The sequence below is a fragment of the Maniola hyperantus genome, chromosome 22 (genome assembly GCF_902806685.2).
Source record: "Maniola hyperantus chromosome 22, iAphHyp1.2, whole genome shotgun sequence".
Taxonomy (NCBI): Eukaryota; Metazoa; Arthropoda; class Insecta; order Lepidoptera; family Nymphalidae; genus Maniola; species Maniola hyperantus.
Window position 1 is genome coordinate 4,379,628 of NC_048557.2, and position 21,116 is coordinate 4,400,743.

Genomic DNA, 21,116 nt, shown 5'->3' on the forward strand with positions numbered 1-21,116 from the left:
GATAACTCGAAAACGCCTAGACCGATTTTGAAAATTATTTTTTTGTTTGAAAGGGTATACTTCAAAGTTGGTCCCATTTCAATTTGGTGAAGATCTGATGAACATCTTCGAAGATAGATACTGGAACTCCTCAACGGATAAGAGTAAATTGCTCGCGATCAGTGTAATAGCTTAGTAAACAGTAGACTTTTAACCAGTCATAGCATAATTCCATGGGGCCACTAAAAATTGTGAAATAAAATTTTTTTACAAAAAAAAATAAAAACCGACTTCGTTACACAAACACTAAAAATTGAAAAATAATTTAATTTATTACCGAATATATTATGTATACAAGAGTTAATATAGTTCCATAATAATATTTTTTGGGGTCGGTGCCAATGAGGTGCCATTGTGGAGTCTCATAAAAATTCGAAGTCTAGACGATTCGCGCAGCTGAAGCTAATTGGCACCGGCACCAAAAAATATTATTATGGAACTATATCAACTCTTGTATACATAATATATTCGGTAATAAATTAAATTATTTTTAAATTTTTAGTGTTTGTGTAACGAAGTCGGTTTTTATTTTTTTTTGTAAAAAAATTTTGTACAATCATTTTATTATTGTATCGTTCTATGCCGATCTGACTTTCGTAAGCGCTTGTAATGAGTCTAAATCGAAATAAATACAAAATACAAATACAAATACGATTCAAAAGTTCATGTGAAAGTTTAATTGAATAAAAATATTTTTATTTATTTCTTAATAGGTACTAGGCTATACTGGCTCTAAACACTTGAGAATTTGCGCATTAAGTAAGAATTATTTGTTTGTAGGGGGTAAGTAATCTCTGGAACTACTGAACCGATTTTGAAAATTCTTTCACCAATAGAAAGCTACATTATTCCTGAGTGACATAGGCTATAATATATACACGCGGGCGAAGCCGCGGGAATCAGCTAGTATTATATAAAATGAGAGCTGACAGACTGAATAACTGACTGATCAACGCACAACTCAAACTACTGGATGGATCGGGCTGAAAATTGACATGCAGATAGCTATTATGACGTGGACGTACGCTAAGAAAGGATTTTTGAAAACTCAACCCCTAAGGGGTAAAATAAAAGTTTGAGTGTGGTTCACGCGACGAAGTTGCAAGCATAAGCTTGTGTAGCATATAGTAGTATAGTAGTACCTAAGTAGTTGGTCGTTGCATATCATAGTGGGAACATTTTAACATATCACGCGCTCACAACGAGAACTCTCAGGGTAAATGGCATAACAAACAGTGGGATCATCTTGTCCCTTTCCAGAGTAAATATAGGCTAAGACGTAGGGTTAGTACACATTATGAATATTCCTCAGTGGACATTACGGATTATCTCTATGGATATGTCACGGACACTATAATATTAGTGTCTAGGCGGGTGTGCGGGGCGTTCGCACCCCCGATTGCCATCTCAACCTGTCCCGGACTTTACGTTTTATTTTATTCATTTATTTACGCGTTTCTGAATTTGAAGACTATAGGTACCTATGTATGGACTTTCGATGAACTATTTGCCTTCAAATCTGTGGCACTTAGCTCTGCAGTTATGCAGATCACTCTCTGACCACTATTCACGCAATACAAATTCTCGCCGACACGTATCCAACGAACGTTTCTGACGTTTATGTCAAATCAGAATTTCGAATGCGGTTACCACATTGCCACTGCTATTTGCTAATGTTGTTATCACATCACACTAATATTGTAAAGGAGAAAGTTTTTTTTTTTTTAATTTATACCAAGCGTACACCAAATATATACATTATTTTTCTCTCGCCAAACTGGTGAACAGTTTGTATGTGTGTGTGTGTGTATGTTTGTTACTCCTTCACGCAAAAACTACTGGACGGATTGGGCTAAAATTTGGAATGGAGATACATTATACCCTGGATTAAGACATAGGCTACTTTTTATCCCGGAAAATCAAATAGTTCCCGCAGGATTTTGTAAATCCACGCGGACGAAGTCGCGGGCATCAGCTAGTTTATTATAAACGCAGAAAGTGTGTCTATTTATTTGTTAACTTTCACGGCTCATTTGGCTTCGATGAAAAATTCATACCTAGGTACTTATTCCAGGAAAACAAATGGTTTCTACTTAGGGGATTTTTAGACCACACTGAAAATCCACACGGATAAACTCAGGGCAAAAGCCAGTAGCTATAGATTTTTTTTAAAGAATATTAGCCAAGCATGATGACTAATATTCCTCTTTCCTCTCCAACTAAGCGTTCAGCCTGTGCTAGGAGTAGGTACGACAATAGTGCAACGGGTGGGGTTTGAACCGGCGACCTTTCGGATTTCCGTTGAGCTATTGAGGCTCGAATATATAAATAATTAGATCTTTAATACAGAGCCAGATTTATTTTCCGACCAACAATTTGGGCATTTCCTCCTAGTTCACAAAAGAAACTACCTAAATAAATAGAGGTTACAGAAAGAACTTCGATAAATCAGAGCTTTTTAAAAGAAAAAGTCACGTTTCGCAAGTCATTTATCAATTTTATCCATTAGTATATACCGGTGGACCGTGTTTCTTTTTCCATACATGAACTGCATCATCAGCATGCTCAACCTATCGATAGCTCACTACCTATTGAGCACGGGTCTCCTCTTAAATAAATAATAAATAAATAATTTTTTTATGCAAGTAAACTTTCACAAGTGCTTTCGAATCGTCGGATGCATCTACCACTGGTTCGGAATGCCTTTCCTACCGAGAAGAACCAGCATGAAACTCGGCGGTTGCTCTTTTCAAATATTTGATATACAATATTACGCAACGTATAAAAAAGCATGCTTTTAATAGATTTATTAAACTTGTGTAAAGGCAAGTCCAAAATAGTTTTCGGGATTTTATTATAAAAGGTAAGGCTTAGAATAAGAAGGGTTAAGGCCATAGTATGCCATGCTGACCCAGTGCGGATTGGCATAATAAATCAGATAATCTAGCACCTTAGTATCAAACTAGCTGATGCCCGCAACTTCGTCCGTGTAGAATTAGCTTTTTTAAAAATCCCGTGGGAACTCTTTGATTTTTCATGATAAACTCAAACTCAAATTATTTATTCAGAATTGGTAAAATTTTACGCTTTCTGATTGTCATAAATTTATTATTTGTAAGATGATATGATATAGTGGTGATAATTAATACGTACTTAAAACTAAAGCTACGATATTAGTAGTATTAGTTTATAGATAGTAGAAGTTAAAAGTAGCCTATGTCACTCTCTAGGTCTTTATCTATACTCATGCAAAAAAACACGTCAATCCGTTGCAACGTTGAGACGTGATTAAAGGACAAACCAACAAACAAACACACTTTCGCATTTGAAATAAGGGTTCATTCAACAGTTAGAGAATCGTGAAATACAGTATATCGATATAATATACCGACATGGAATGAAGTTGAAGAAACTAGTAGGTAAGTAAGAGGGTGAAAATAGTCAGGTGGCGTGACCAACTAAACTACACGAAGCACTTTATAGATAACAATAAACCAGTGGGGAGTTCTCAAGTTCACGCGTGCTTAAGACGCTCACGATTCTAAGTTCATAATGGCTGATAGTAAAGATAATAATTAATTCATCATTCTGTACGTAAATTTCATCTGACGATTATGACGACCTCCCTGGCGCAGTGGTAAGCGCTGTGGTCTTATTAGTGGGAGGACCCGGGTTCGATTCCTGGCAGGGATTAGGAATTTTATAATTTCTAAATTTCTGGTCTGGTCTGGTTGGAGGCTTCGGCCGTGGCTAGTTACCACCATACCGGCAAAGCCGTGCCGCCAAGCGATTTAGCGTTCCGGTACGATGCCGTGTAGAAACCAAAGGGGCATGGGTTTATTAAAAACTGCCATACCCCTTCCAGGTTAGCCCGCTTCGATCTTAGACTGCATCGTCACTTACCACCAGGTGAGATTGCAGTCAAGGGCTAACTTGTATCTGAATAAAATAAAAAAAAGCTGTACCAAATTTCATCAAAATTGGTTAAACGGATAGTCCGAAAAAAGCTAGCAAACAAACTGACAGACAAACACTTCTGCATTTTATAATATTAGTATGGATTTGTGAATTCGGATGATAAAATGTCATATTAAGCTACAGTAAAAAGATATTTAAATCCTTTGTATGGGCCATCACTACCCCTATTATAAATGTGAAAGTGTGTTTGTTTGTTGGTTTGTCCTTCAATCACGTCGCAACGGTGCAACGGATTGACGTAATTTTTTGCATGGGTATAGATAAAGACCTGGAGAGCGACATAGGCTTATACTTTTTATCCCGGAAAATCCAAGAGTTCCCACGGGATTTTTAAAAACCTAAATCCACGCGTACGAAGTCGCAGGCATCAGCTAGTCTGTACATAATTCGGATTCACACATACACTTAAGTAATTAAATCGCAAAGTCCATGTGTGATAGTTTGAAGTGAATGTCAGTCTCAGACGCCAGGCTGGCTGGCAGTTGGCACTCGCTTAGAATGCGTAATCCTTAGCAAGCCATTCGGCAAGGTGATACTACTTGAGAGTGAGAGCCTCAATAGCTAAACCGGTAAAGGAGTGGACTGAAAACCGAAAGGTCGACGGTTTAAACCCCGCCCGTTGCACTATTGTCGTACCTACTCCTAGCACAAGCCTGACGCTTAGTTGGAGTGGAAAGGGGAATATTGGTCATTTACATTGCTAGTATTCTTTTTGAAAAAAAAACCGGCCAAGTGCGAGTCAGGCTCGCGCAATGAGGGTTCCGTACTACAGTCGTATTTTTTCAACAATTTGCACGATAATTCAAAAACTATGATGCATAAAAATAAATAAAAACCTGTTTTAGAATGTACAGGTGAAGACCTTTCATATGATACCCCACTTGATATAGTCACTCACTTCGAAAGTTGAAAATACTAATTATTAGTTCATGACCACAATTTTTTTATGTGTGATCTAACCCTATATTCACGATTTTCAGATTTTTCCCCAAATGTCAGCTATAAGATCTACCTACCTGCCAAATTTCATGATTCTAGGTCAACGGGAAGAAGAAGAAGAAGAAGACAACAAAGTGTTCCTATAAGGGTTCCGTTTTCGGATGAAAAAATCGGATGATAAAATGTCATATTAAGTAAAAATATAAAATAGCCACAGTAAAATGATACTTAATTCCTTTGTATGGGCCATCTGTAAACAATTCGGATTCACACATACATCTTAAGTGATTGAATCGCCAAGTCCATGTGTGATAGTTTGAAGTGAATGTCAGTCTCAGACGCCAGGCTGGCTGGCAGTTGGCACTCGCTTAGAATGCGTAATACTTAGCAAGCCGGTCGGGAAGGTGATACGATACAACTTGCCCTGGCAGAATGATAAGTAGACACACCTAGACTTATGTAATAAATACAGACACGTGGAGCGGTGTTATTCTAAAGGTATTCGTTGTTGAGTTCGCCGTCGAACACTTAATATTTTCAATACAAAATTATCATTACCCATATTATAAATGCGAAAGTGTGTTTGTTTGTTGGTTTGTTCTTTAATCACGTCACGATATAAAACTGACTGACATATTATAAAAGTACAAGGTGTAACCAGAACGCTGGCAAAAACGAAGACAGGTGACCTACTGATGATTACTGATATGACAGCACAAAAAAAACGCGAAAAAAATATTTAAAAAATCCTATAATTTCGTAAAAGTTTACGATACATTGCAAATAAAACATCTGACTGATGCTAGAGGTCAACGAACGTTGCGACATTGACCCGAGTTTTGCACGCTGTATGTATAGATTGAGGTTTGAAAAATACTGAATCACTAAAACTACGAAATGAGGCAAATGGTTATTGGTATTGGATTGTGTTTTGGTAGTTTAACAATAAAGCTAAGTTTTTGCTAGCATTCTGGTTACACGCACACCGCTGAGCTATTTTCGATTGGAAAATCCCTGCGAAAATACTAACAAAGTAAACCTAGATTTCCCTTTGTAAATAATTAAATCACCAAATAAAAGCTCGGTTTTGTAGATTCAAAACTTTAGAAACCATCTTAAAACACGTTCCGCGTCCAAATCTAAGCAAGGACACCCAAGGGTCTTATTCTGTGGTAATTGATGGTGCGTTGACAGAATAATTACTGCTAGCTGAACTAAACTAGGTAGAGTCTGGCTAACGAAATCAAAGACTGGTAAAGCGCGACAAATTAAAAAAATCTGTATGGTAGCCAAAAAATTAGTATGATAGACCTGGAATAACCTAATTTGATAAAACATAAATAAAAAAAGGAATCTAAACTATCAAAGGAGAATGCCAGATCCTGACCCACCAATTTACACACAATATAAATTTAATGAAATCCTAGTATTAAAAAACCACTTAAAAATTAAAAATTGTGATTTTAAACTTGCGGATGTTTTTATTAGTTTCACAATTATAGGTAAATTGCATATAACCTAGAATCATTATGTGACTTATAAAAACCGGAAGTTCTAGAGGTGTTAAATCCTATGTTTAGTTATCAGTGATGAAACAACAACAAAATGCTGCATAAAGCATCTGTAAACGACTTTTATATAATTAAAATGGGTTACGGTTCTATAGAAATTCTGTCATTGTCCTTTGGTTATTCCAGGTCTGCCATACTAATTTTGGGGTTGCCATACTGATCTTGTTTGAATTTGCCGCGCTTTTCCAGTCTCATCTTTCGTTAGCCAGACACTATGAACACAGCTACTTCAGCAGACTGAATAACGCTACGTTCGCGTGCAGTTCGTTTCGTGCACGCGTTAAGTTCACACTGGTGAATTGCTTCTTTCATGTTACATTGTATGTTACCTTGCGTCAGTCAATACACGAAACTGAAGGGTCGTCATGGACGTCATTTACCACGAGATTATAGTACGAAGCGATTTGCCTCCTCATTTCTAATCTGAACCGCTAAGATTTGGAACAGCCAGCATCAGTTTTCCCCTCCAATTATAATAAGTGAATAGGCATCTTCTAGGCAAACGCGCTCCATCTTAGGCTGCATCATTACTTGCCACCAGGTCTCATTGCAGCCAAGCGCTAGTCTATAATTCATTATTATTAGGAAACAAATAGTTCCTGAAATAAATATTTTCCCAATATCCCTTGTACCGTAGCCCGATGATGGCAAACATAGTTAGAGGTCCAACAAACAGCGGGGCCCGTTTGTCCTGTTTGCCCTTCCCCAAATCCCCGGTAACGAGCTCAATCCGATCACACATTCCGGTTTATTGTATTTTCTCTGATAATATCGAAATCTCCAATTGTATAAACCATTCCGTACCTCAATATCTATAGACATGTTGTAGTAATAACGGATCGTAGAAATAAATTTGCAAACATTTTTTTTTTAAATATTAACATCATTGTCATTTTATGCACGAACTAGGTGCATGCCTCGAAATAAACATTTTTCTTTCTTTCTTTTAAATAGATGATGCCCGCGAGCGTATCCATGTGGATTTAGGTTTTCTATGAATACCGGGGAAATTATTTGATTTTACGAGACAAAAAAGAAGCCATGCCCATTCCTGTTATGCAAGCTATCCTTATATCAATTTTGACAAAATTGGTCAAACGAATGGGCAATGTGTCGAATGTAACCCTATTGTTATTGCTAATGACGGTCTCAAGGGGAAACACGATACGTCAGTTAATTAATATTGAATGCACTATAAATTAAACTAGTTGACGATTCAAAAGCCTTGTAAAAGGTTATTTGAATAAAAATATATTCTATTCTATTCCATTCCGAAAATAAGGGCCCGAATACAGCTGAAATTGCCAAACACCAGGTATTCCTTGACGTAATTGAAACAAAATATTGACAGACACCTGCAAACGTTTTCAAAGGAGATCGTATTTTGTCCGTCCATTGTACCAAGTGTGGGATCTCTCATCTCACAGAGGCGCACTCGAGTGTCGCCTTTGTGGTCTGAGAAGGCTTCGAAACGCCGTTATTCAGGCCGGCCCTTTGTCATACAATTCACAATGTTTCCCAAATATTACATTATGTGTACCAGTCACTCACTTTATCACTCTACTAGCCCATGCCCGCGATTTCGTCTGGACTACACAATTTTCATACCTCTCATCCGATCCAAATCCGTGAAAATACGGATATAAAAAATATCTACGACATATGTCATAACTCATAAGCTACCATATAAATAGTTCGTAACGGCGATTACGCACTGCACTTCCGTCATCCGAGTTCTTTCCGTCATCCGTGAGAATACCAGCAATTATCTATGACATAATATGTATGTCATAAGCTCCCATACAAAACAAAAAGGAACGTATTTTCACGGACTCGGATCGGATGAGTGCGAGTGCGAAGAGCACAAAACTTGTGTGAAAATATCAAAACTATATTGAACAATATAGTAGTAGGGCCCCAGGTCTTTTCTTTTTAAGTATTATGTAGATAAGGAATATTATTTAAATTAATCTCCAACTGTACTATAAAGTGAACCTCAGTACAAAATAGCTTTCTACGTAAAAGGGTTTGGGGTTGAGCGTTGAATGAGTCAGTCAGGACTTTTCATTTTATTATTAGATTTTCAGGAATTTAATTAGCATTGTGTTTTATAGAACAGTCTTTGTAACATTAAACCCTATTTCTATTTGAATGGGAAATTTGATTTATTTGGGTTTATTGTGAATGGTTCCAGACTTTAATCATTTTACATTCAAATGTAACAATTCATTCGTTCTACGGAAAATCTCACGGCTGTCTTTTCGGCTATAGGAATAATATCGGTTAATCTCAATTCATTTAAAGGTTAGAGACCTCGTTTAATGGCATTTTGGGGCGTGAACCATTATGATTGCTTCGCAGGAAGGCATTATTACTTTTGGCCTTACATTTTCACCGGAGAGAATTTCTTAATAACATTTCTGCTCTGCGAAATTTTTTATTACATGGGCTGATGAAAAATTGGGGTGCTGTGATTTTGAAAAACTTACCTATATGAAACACAGGTATAATAAAAAATAATAAATACTAGCTTATGCCTGGACTTCGTCCGCGTGGACTATGTGCACAAACTTTGAACCTCTTTTTACCCTCTAACGGCGATTACGCACTGCACTTCCGTTATCCGAGTTCTATCCGTCATCCGTGAGAATACCAGCGATTATCTACGACATAATATGTCATAAGCTCCCATACAAAACAAAAAGGAACGTATTTTCACGGACTCGGATCGGATGAGTGCGTAACCGCCGTTAGGGATTGAATTTTCAAAAATTATTCCTTAACGGATGTGTACATCATAATAGTTTTCTGCATAGATTTTGATGTTAAAATTACGAAATACGGAGTAAGTAGTAGAGTAAGTTCTGATGTAAAGTGATTATTTCGTATCCAGAATCCAGATGCACTGCTAATATGGACTTCATAAGAAAGCTCAGAGTCACTCAACGGGCGATGGACAGAGCTATGCTTGTAGTTTCACTACGTGATCAAATCGGGAATGAGGAGATATGTAGTACCTAAGTAACCGACATAACTCAACGGGTCGCGAAGCTGAAGTGGTAATGGGCAAGGCACATAGTTCCAAACACCGAGAGACGTTCGGGTCCCAAGGTGCTGTAATGAACATCTCGCACCGGAAAGCACAGCGTTTGAAGATCTCCCTACTGGGTGGACAGGACAGGCGACATCAAACGAGTCGCAGGGAACCGCTGGATGGCGGCATATTTATTGTTGGAAGAAATTGTAGCTGCTTTTTGCAGTTTGCAGTTGTAAGGTCTACATCTCCTGAGGATGCTCCGGTGTCGGGACGAAACGTGTGTCGAGTGTGTTTTGGGATTTGTGTAGTGCTGCGTGGTGATGTTGCGTATTGCTTGCCTGGTGGCTGGTTTTTCCTGCATGTTTAGCAGTGGGAAGGCGGGCATTTGCATATTGCATGCTGCATGTTGCACCATACAGACTTGATCTGTTTCAGCGGATTATAGCAAATTAAGCTTTTGGTTCATTGTATATCATGGATTTCCACAAAGTAACGCCTGCTTCTATACAACCTTCAAAATTATTCCGTTTACCCTATTATTAATATATTAGCAGCAGAAAGTAGAAATCACGCAATGTATCCATTAAAATAACTGAGCGGGCATAATTTGCTCGTAAACGGTATAAGGTACAAAGTAAATAAATATGGCGTATAAAGTAATTCTTGGGAGCGCAGTACAAAGGACGCCTTCTCAATGTAGGGAGTAGAACATAATATTATTTTCACGCAGAATTTTCTATTCATGAAAGAGGGGGTTAAAATTAAAGATCCATGTGCGTAAGTAATAGATAATAATTATTATATTCCATTTATTATAATGACTACGAGTAATTTTGTAAATTAGTACCTAACAGCCGAAAGAGGCTGCCCGATGCTCAAGACCGGGAAAAGTGAGCGGGAAATAGAAGAAAAGTGGGCCATACTGGTTGGGATAATGTTAATTTGAAGAAGAAGAAGAAAACAAAATATTTTGATACTTACGACAGACGAGAAGCTTTTTTTCCACATTATCATTTTCACGATATTTTTAGGGTTCTGTACTTCAAGAGGAAAAACGGAACCCTTATAGGATCACTTTGTTGCCTGTCTGTCTGTTCGTCTGTCGGTCTGTCAAGAAACCTACAGTGTAGTTCCCGTTGACCTAGAATCATGAAATTTGGCAGCTAGGTAAGTCTTATGGCAGATATAAGGGAAACAATCTGAAAACCGTGAATTTAGGGTTACATCACACAAAAAAATTAAATTGTGGTCATGAACTAATAATTAGTATTTTCAATTTTCGAAGTAAGATAACTTTATCAAGTGGAGTATCATAATATGAAATGGCTTTACTTGTGCATTCTAGAACAGATTTTTATTTATTTTTATGCATCATAGTTTTTGAATAATCGTACATAATGTCGAACAAAAACGACTGTAGTACGGAACCCTCGGTGCGCGAGCCTGACTCGCACTTGGCCGTTTTTTAAAAAGTAAACAAATAACGAAAGAGGTGTGAGATACATTAATGGTGTATTTATTCGAGCCTCATTTTACTAATCGCCTTTGAGCACGTGCCATTAAATGCCGTGAATTTTGGTTTGTCCTCTTTGTTATAGATTAACGCCCAGCCCATTTGAAACAGCACTAATTTACATTATTAATTAAACGCAAGTAGATAAAAATATACAATATTACAATATATTATATAAAATACTTGCTGATGCCCGCGACTTCGTACGCGTGGATTTAGGTTTTTCAAAATCCCGTGGGAACTCTTTGATTTCCCGAGATAAAAGTAGCTTATGTCACTGTCCAGGTCTTTAACTATACCTACCCATGCAAAAAATCACGTTGATCCGTTGCTCCGTTGCGACGTGATTGAAGGACAACCCAACAAACCTATAAATCAACAAACCAACAAACAAGCACACTTTCATATTTATAATATGGGTACTAATATAGAACGCAAACCGAGTATTCGTATACGAAGTCGTGTAGGTACGTATTAATACGTAAACAGGTCCGAACAGTCACATTTGCCGCAAATAATAGTTATCATCATCATCATCATGATCAACCTATCATGGCCGGCGCACTACTGAACACGAGTCTCTTCTCAAAATGAGAAGGGCTTAAGCCATATTGTGCCACGCTGCTGGCCCAGTGCGGATTAACAGACTTCACAAACCTTTGAAAACATTATGGAGAACTCTTAGGCACGCAGGTTTCCTCACTATGTTTTCTTTCACCGTAAATTCTATTGATAATATTTAATTGTATAAAACGCACATAACTCCGAAAGACCGAAAAGTTAGAGATGCGTGCCCGGGATAGAACCCCGGATCTCCAGAATAGGAGGCCGACGCGTCTTAATCACTAGGCTGTCACCGCTCAATATTATCACGCCGGCTCCACACGTTGGCCCCAATACTGTTCGCCCAAAGTGGATCGGGAAACTAACTTTGCCAACGTTGGGGCCAATGCTAGTTTCCCGATCCACACGTTGGGCAAACAATGTTGGGGCCAGCGTTGGAGCCTACGTCTGGAGCCGGCGTCACCACTTAACTTGTGTGAGTACATGACAACCAAAATTCACGGTATTTAGTGATACCGTGAATTTTGGTTTTCTCTCTTTGTTACAGTTGGCACCCACTTAATTTACGTTAGGTACACGCAAGCCAAATATTCATTAATACCTTGACAGGTCCAAACATCATAAATCATTTTATTCACCGCAAATGTTAATAATAATTACTAATTTATCTCATTGAATCAATGATAACAATATTAGCATCAAAATTAAACAGATTCGATGCAAAATAATTTATGCGATAAGTAAATAATGTATTTTGAAAATAATGGTTAATTTTCACTATCAGCTGTTGGTTTTAATAATAATCGAATAAAACGGGCCATGTTTTTTTAAAATAGCGAGCAAACAAGCAGGCGGGTCGGTTATCTATTTTTAAAAAAATGTTTGTTTTTTAAAAACTTAATCGGGTTAAGCGATTAAAAGCTTCCATTTAATGGATTTTTTGAGGTCTGATCTATTATGATTGCTCTCTCCGGGGCCCTATATTACTTTCGGTCCGACGATTTCGCCAGCGTGAAATGCTAATACGAATTTTTCTTGGCGGCTTTTCTTATTATATTAACATATTCTAAATAATATTCAAATATATTTAAACTTGATGATTCCCACAACTTCGTCCGCGTAGATTTTGGTTTTTTTAAATCCGTTGGGAATTCTTTCATTTTCCGGGACAAAAATAGTGTCTGTCGTAGTGGTGGCATGGTGTAGGTACGATACCGTTAGAAACTAGCAACCGATTGGGGGCATGGGTTATTAAAAATTGCTATATTACCTACCCCTTCCGAGTTGGCTCGCTTCCGTCTTAAAAACTACATCGTCACTTACCATCAAGTAAAATTGTAGTCAAGGGCTAATTTGTCATCCAATAAAATAAAACACTGTTCAAAAAATGTTGTTCACAAATTCCCTTCCCCTAAGCTTTTTTAGGGTTCCGTACCTCAAAAGGAAAAACGGAATCCTTATAGGATCACTTTGTTGTATGTCTGTCTGTCTGTCTGTCTGTTTGTCTGTCTGGCTGTCTGTCGGTCTGTCAAGAAACCTACAGGGTATATCCCGTTGACTTAAAATCATGAAATTTGGCAAATAGGTAGGTCTTATAGCAGGACATAAGGGGAAAAATCTGAAAACCATGAATTTGTGGTTACATCACACAAAAAAAAAAAATTAACTATATCAAGTGGGGGATCATATGAAAGGGCTTCACCTGTGCATTTTAAAACAGATTTTCATTCATTTTTATGCATCATAGTTTTTGAATTATCGCGCAAAATGTCGAAAAATACGACTGTAGTACGGAACCCTCGGAGCGCGAGTCTGACTCTCACTTAGCCGGTTTTTTTTGATTCAGGCAAATAGAAGTCCATCCATGAAGGTATATCGGTAGCTCACGATGATGACTAAAGCTATATTTTAACTTACCTCAGCCAATGAAGTGGAGCCAGGTATCTTGAGACAGAACATAAAAGGTGTGTTCAATCTCTTCAATATCTCGCGAAAGTCTAGCGAGACCCCTCTAGGCCTGAGCAGCCTGAAGTATGTACCGAGAGATGACCCGTGCGATGAGAGATATGTACCAAACAGACGCATGAAACCACCACCTGAAAAATACAACCTTGTTAGAGGTCACTTAATCGTGAAGACTTGATATGAACCGTCGTTTCTCTATGACGCACCAAGATAGAAAGAGAACTAGCTGATTCGTTCGCGCGGTTCGAGGTTTATTAAAATCTGGTGGAAGCTTTTTTTAATTTCCGGCATAAAAAGTGTTGTTTTTTGCCGGAAAATAAAAGAGTTAAGGCCATTTTCAGGATGCAAGCTCTCTGTGTAAAGTTTTATCGAGATCGGTTCCGTGGTTAAGCCGTGAAAAGGAAAAAAACACATTTTAGTATAATAAGTATCATTATGTAAAAATAATTAATGTTTTTACTATGGTACAATGAACGTATGGTAATTAATATTTTTAGTATTTGAACGAATTTTTGAAATCAGTCCACTAGTTCTCGAATTTATGCATTAGAACAAAAAGAAAACGTACACACTCTTTATATTTTACAAGCTAAGCCCGCGACTTCATCCGCGTGGGCTATACAAATTTCATATCCCTGTTTACCCCTTTAGGGAATGAATTTTCAAAAATCTTTATTTAGCGGATGTCTACGTCATAATAGCTATCCGCATGCCAAATTTCATCCCGATCCGTCCAGTAGTTTGAGCTGTGCGTTGATAGATCAGTCAGTCAGTCAGTCAGCGTTTCCTTTTACGTAAGTATAGGTATATAGATTTCAATATTAAAACTATGACGCCATCCGTTTCATAGGACAATAGGATTGGATAACAAAAAGGACAATTTTCCGAAAGGGAAACCATCCGTTCCATTGTGCGTAGAAATGCGTGTATTAAGGAGATCGCCGGGAGACCCATTCTCTTTAATATACCTAAGATAAGCACTTATAGCGTCCGTAGTAAATAAGAGCTAGATCTTATTTTGTTGATCGTGTAATATTTTATAGTAGGTACTTTATTTTGAAAATGTAAGTATTAATGTATCCATACCTCAAAAGGTAAAATTAACCCCTATAGGATCACTTTGTTGTCTGTCTGTCCGTCTGACTGTCAAAAAAACTTATAGGAGGTACATCCCGTTGACGTAGAATCAGATACGAAAGTTTACAGCACACGTAAAGGAATAAATCCGAAAACTGAATTTGTGGCTACATCACAAAAAAAATTAAGATGTGTTCATGAACAAATAAATAATTAGTATTTTCAGCTTTCAAAGTAAAACTAAATAAATAAATAAAAGTTTATTCAACTCACAAAACAATACAAGAAAAAAAAATATAAACAAATGTTAAAAATTACCAAAACTAGGAACTGAAGGGGCTACTGCCTCAGTATGATGCTGCAGTACCTATTTGACTACTGCAGCGCTGATTTTCAGGCAGAGATCTGGGGTGTGCGGCGGCGTCCCCACCCCGATTGCTTTCTCAACCTGTCGCGTATTATATTATGTATCTTAGGCGATTTCAATTTCAATTTCAATTTTCATTTATTGCATTTCCATAAACTACATCATATTAAGTATGTACAAAGTATTATGGATACCCAGTTTGGGTGTCGTAATTTGGTCCTTAGACCTTAGAAGGGAGACCGATATTATTATTTATTTTTATGTTCGTCGTTTAGGAAATCATTTACGGCATAGTAGCCCTTTTCTAATAAAAAGTTTTTTAATATTTTGTTGAATTTATTTTCATTGTTTATGTTACGAATTTTGTCTGGTAAATTATTATATATCTTTATAGACATTACATAGGGACTCGAGGCATGCAGTACTAATTTTGATTGCGGAAGGTTTAATTTATTTGCTTGTCTTTCGGAAAATCGACGGGATTTGATTTCTTTTTTTTGTGTATAAGTGTATATTTCTTTTTACAAATTTGCATATTTCGAGGATATATATGGATGGTATGGTAAGAATTTTTAATTTTTTGAAATGAGGTAGACATGAGTCGGTAATTTTTATATTGACTAGTATGGCTTAATAGTAAGGCTTCTGATGTCAGTGGCAATCTCCTCTATATTTCAAATCGCACTTCTGTCGATTTATCCATGCGACGATAAAATATTTCAACGCCAGATGATTTACAGACGGTCCCTGAATGAGGCTAAGCACGGCATCATTCAACAAAATTACCTTCGTTAGGTATTTCTGTGATCATTTATCAAGATAAATTTAAGCGAATTCTGTTCGTGGTACGCAAGTTTACTTTCCTTTGATATTGGGCTTACGCTTGACTGTAGTTATCAGCTAATATAAATGGTACGATAAATGATATAACCTTCTAGTTTGACGAGTTTTACAAGAATTATTTCTTTGTCCCGCCACATATATATTTTGCCCTTTTTTATTAGGGTTCCGTACCTCAAAAGGAAAAACGGAACCCTTATAGGATCACTTTGTTGTCTGTCTGTCTGTCCGTCTGTCTGTCAAGAAACCTACAGGGTACTTCCCATTGACCTAGAATCATGAAATTTGGCAGGTGGGTAGATCTTATAGTTGATATTTGGGGAAAAATCTGAAAACCGTGAATTTAGGGTTAGATCACACAAAAAAAATTAAATTGTGGTCATGAACTAATAATTAGTATTTTTAACTTTCGAAGTGAGTGACTATATCAAGTGGGGTATCATATGAAAGGTCTTTACCTGTACATTCTAAAACAGATTTTTATTTATTTTTATGAATCATAGTTTTTGAATTATCGTGCAAAATGTCGAAAAAATACGACTGTAGTACGGAACCCTCATTGCGCGAGCCTGACTCGCACTTGGCCGGTTTTTTATTATATTGGTATTCGACACGTGTTTTGGTTTTTGCGTATACTAAAACTAACGTTGTACCTATTAGTATACCTACCTACCTATAAATTGCCTACATACCTAGACCTACATAACCTAAATATCTTTAGCTGTTTTGGATACAGTTATATAAAAATACTCTCTCTATTACGGTTCACGAGATACTGTTCGCTGACAGACAGACGGACGGCCGGACAACGGAGTCTTAGTAATAAGGTGTCAGGTTATGTACGGAACCATAAAAATACTTGCTAGTATGAATATAATATCTAACCACAGCTGACATAAACACGAGTTTAATAGCGCCATTTTCTAGATCGTAAGTACTGGACGTCCGAAATCGTGTTTTTATGATGTTTCTTAGGAACGAAGTGTTATTTAATGTCCTACACACATCATTTCAGCTAGGTACCCTTGTATTAGGAATCGCCTGATTGATGTATTGCGATCGTTGCAATCATTGATATTGGTATAGGTACTTGAATTTTCGCCGTAGTTTACTTGAAAGGTAAACAAGTAGCCTCTAGCTGAAATACGTAAGAGGCACGCCGCACTATACGCGGCCCATAACCTTGTTATCAGAAAAATGAAAATGAAAATGAAAATATTTTTTATTCAAGTAAACTTTCAAAAGCGCTTTCGAATCGTCGGATGCATCTACCACTGGTTCGGAACGCCATTCCTACCGAGAAGAACCAGCAAGAAACTCGGCGGTTGCTGTTTTCAAATATTTGATATACAATATTATGCCATAAAAAGTATTTGCTGTCATGTGCGTTGCTGGAACGAGCTGCAGGTCAAATCCACGCTCTTTTATCATTTAGATAATCTTCAATTGTGTAATATTATATGCTTTTTTCAGAACTCACAATGAAATCATAGTAGGTACGGTCGGCCTCAAAATTCGAGTAGCAATTCCGCAAAACTATTGCATCAAAAACCAGTCGCACTTATGACCTTTTTCTATAAACACGCCACACAAACAGTCAGCTATATGCGCACAACCGTGCCGTGCAGTGCAAGCGAATTTAATCATAAAGGTGCTAAACGAGTTTTGGCCTTTGACGTTTCTGCGATTTGTTTATCTTTAAAGCACACGATTGAGGGAAGCCGGCATAAGTCAGCTAGTTAATAAATAATGATTTTTTTTTATTTTTTTTAAAGAATATTAGTCATGTTAAGTGACTAATATTCCCTTTACCTCTCCAACTAAGCGTCAAGCTTGTGCTAGGAGTAGATACGACGATAGTGCAACGGGCGGGGTTTGAACCGTCGACCTTTCAGTTTTCAGTCCACTCCTTTACCGGTTGAGCTATTGAGGCTCTAATAATCTAAGAGGTCACATACGAAAAGGTTGTTATCGGACTCAAAATTAGAAAGGTACAAAAGGAAACTCAGACGTATGTATAATAATTTCGTAACATAAAAGCAAAGAAAACACCTAAATAAGCTAATGGACGGAACCTCATATCGGCACCCCGCTGCGATCTGACACCGACCCTTTCGTAATTAGTTAAATTAAGGCTTTTAGGACAAGCGTAAACTGTGGATATTTTGTCCGCAAAATTTTTACTACCGTAGAAAGGTAACAGTGTTTAGTATGAGTTTGTACATCTTACCATCACTCATAAGAATCAAGCGTCGAAACACGCTTTAAAGTAAAATTGACCTTAACTTACTTGTTTTACCTAAAGCTCAAGTTCGTCCATAAATTTACAGCCAGCGCACCAAGTAGTTTTTTTTTTAAATTCATAATAAGTCATTCCAACTGCGGTCTCACATGGTGGTATTGTAGTCTAAGATTGAAGCAGGCTAACTTATGAGAGCTATGCCGATAGGGTGAACTAATCACGGCTAAAGCCTCCCAGTTCCCACTGGACTTCACCAGAGATTATGTATATCATCATTCATCATCATCATGATCAACCCATAGCCGGCTCACTACAGAGCACGGGTCTCATTATGATAAGATTTTCCGAGATAAAAAGTAGCCTATATCACTCCGAAGGTCTTTAATTATAACCATGCAAAAATCACGTCGAAAAGTTGCTCCGTGATTGAAGAACAAACCAACAAACCAATAAACCAAAAAACAAACACACTTTCACATTTATAGCATGGATGGATGGATATCTTTAACGAGAACTTTAAGTCCATTTTACTCTGACACTATTGTGTTTCGTAGACCGAGTGCCGTCCACCAGATGCCACAATGTTTGAGTGGGTTTAAATAAATTAGCCGTAGATTCCTAATTATGTTTGGCGCAGAACACCGTTGGGATAGGTCGTGTTGTAACGGTCAAAAAAGAAGCTAAAAGTCAAAGCTAATTTAGCGTTTATCGTGAGTGATTTCCATTATATATGTGTGACAATACGTGATTAAAGCCATTTTGTCAAAGCTAATTATTCAAAACTAGCTGATGATCGCGACTTCATAATATCCATAATGATTGTCTTATTCCAAATTAAAAAGAGTAGGTACTTATATTTAAAAACCCTAAATTCACGTAAACGAAAGTCGCAGAAAAAGCAACTTGATTTCTAAAATAAGCTTTTTTAAAACTTCAATAACACGGCCTTCCTAATTGGCTCTATTTTCCAGTTCAACCTTTTTTTGGTGCTAAGCTTCCGTTTCCGTCTGGAGCCTCGTATAAAGAAAATGTTACATAATAGAGCCGTAGTTTCTAGGTCAAGCGGCAGTATGCCGTCGGTACAAAAATAGAATTCTAGTTATATCCTGGCTGAAAGCAGAATTGATTGAATTCTGCCACTATCGGGGCTTTAAATCATCGTTATAAATGATTCGATCTGATATTAGACTTCCAGTGGGAGGAAATAGATTTCAATGTCCTAGTTAGATGGAATTTATTGCAGGAGGTACTACTGTTGTTTAGTCCCGTGGGATTTTCGGGGATAAAAATTAACCATGACCGATGGCCGTCTTGGAGACGGTCTTCTAGGTATCTCTATACTAAATAGATAATGGTGGCAAAGTCGTCCACGTGGGTTTAGATTTTTTAAGAATCCTTGGGGAACTCTTGCGAAATGCGATGGGACAGTCTGTCTATCTGCTAACTCAGAGGTTAATTTTCAAAAATCCTTTCGTAGCGGATGTCTACGTCATAATAGCCTAACTGCATGCCAAATTTCAGCCCAGTCCATTCAGTAGTTTGAGCTGTGCGTTGATAGATCAGTCAGTTTATCAGTTAGTCAGCTTTTCCTTTTACATATTATATAGATAAAATAATTTATTCCAAACTATTTAATCTCGCCGCCAAATTACGAGGCCTTAATACAAGCCCGTAATAAATAATCCAGTGCCGGGGGAATTTACACTAACAAAGAGCATAAAATACCGATAGTATCCAATTTACAATATTTGGGTTTCATAATGGAACGGCATCGTATAACTTTCACGTAAATATTTGAAATAGTTTAACGTGTAAACGGCTTTCGTAAATATCTAAAAGTTTGGATTTTTAGATACCAAAATTCTAACTTTACTTTGAGATACAGCTTTATAAAGTTTTATAAAATAGAAATATTACGTCAGTACCTCTCTGGTAGTGTGGAATAAAGTCTCGAAAGCTGTTGACTGCAAAAAGTAGTTTGAGACTTATTGCTAAAAAATATGTGAATTTAGAAAAAAATGTTTCTAAAAAAATTCTACCAAACTAAAAACCATTGTCCTACATGGCATTCTTTTTCAGAAACATTAGTTTTAGGGTTTCCTATTACTAAGCCTCCGCTGTGTGTCCGTCCATCCGTCTGTCTGTCGTTCTTTAACTCGTTCATTCATTCCAAAGAGTAAGAAATCTCTCCCGACCTCCGGTCGCTCGCATAGATACATGTCCTGTTCAAATGGCAATGCCTCAGTATAGCAAACTATGTAGCCTAAATTACATAGTATTAAATACAATCATTCAAGTGTTTAATTTACTAGCTAATGCTTTCGACTTCGTCTGCGTGGATTTAGATTTTTAAATCCCGTGGGAACTCTTTGATTTTCCGGGATAAAAAGTAGCCTATGTCACTCTCCAGGTCTTTAAAAAAATCACATCAATCCGTTGCTCCGTTGCTACGTGATTGATAACACACCAACAAGCCAATAAACCAACAAAGCAACACACTTTTGTATTTATAATAAGGGTAGTGATCAACTCACTCATTTTCGTCCATTCAATCATTCATACAACGTGAATAATTAAGAGTAAAACACACATACCAAGCTGAACGAGTTCCAAACGTTTGTCCGTGATAAAGTGCCAAGGGAACGCTTTGCAAAAGCTCGCAACGCCAATCCTTAAATCATTTACTTTGTTTGACAAGGCCAGACTCACTGCAGCGCTGGCGGCCTCACAATTATCTTCTTTCAACCTCTGGTGTAATGGGATTGCGCTTATGTCGTATCTGCAAATGGAAACGCTGATATTACTACAATGATAACAAAAAATAATCAGTTGCTGTTTTTTCTCAAACTCAAGGTTTTATTTTAATTTATTTTATTCAGATACAAGTTAGCCCGTGACTGCAATCTCACCTGGTGGTGAAGATGCAGTCTAAGATGGAAGCGGGCTAACCTGGAAGGGGTATGGCAGTTTTTAATAAACCCATG

General features: G+C 37.3%; 1 protein-coding gene across 1 annotated transcript in view; it reads right to left on the reverse strand.

Annotated features, from left to right (window-relative positions):
* Gycalpha99B (guanylate cyclase 1 soluble subunit alpha 2) overlaps window positions 1-21,116 on the reverse strand; it is a 75,131-nt gene that overhangs the window by 22,050 nt on the left and 31,965 nt on the right. The window contains exons 6-7 of the mRNA XM_034980594.2: window positions 20,727-20,911; window positions 13,559-13,737 (exon numbers count right to left, since the gene is read on the reverse strand). Coding sequence (XP_034836485.2) covers window positions 13,559-13,737; window positions 20,727-20,911 — 364 coding nt within the window. The remainder of the gene's footprint in view (window positions 1-13,558; window positions 13,738-20,726; window positions 20,912-21,116) is intronic.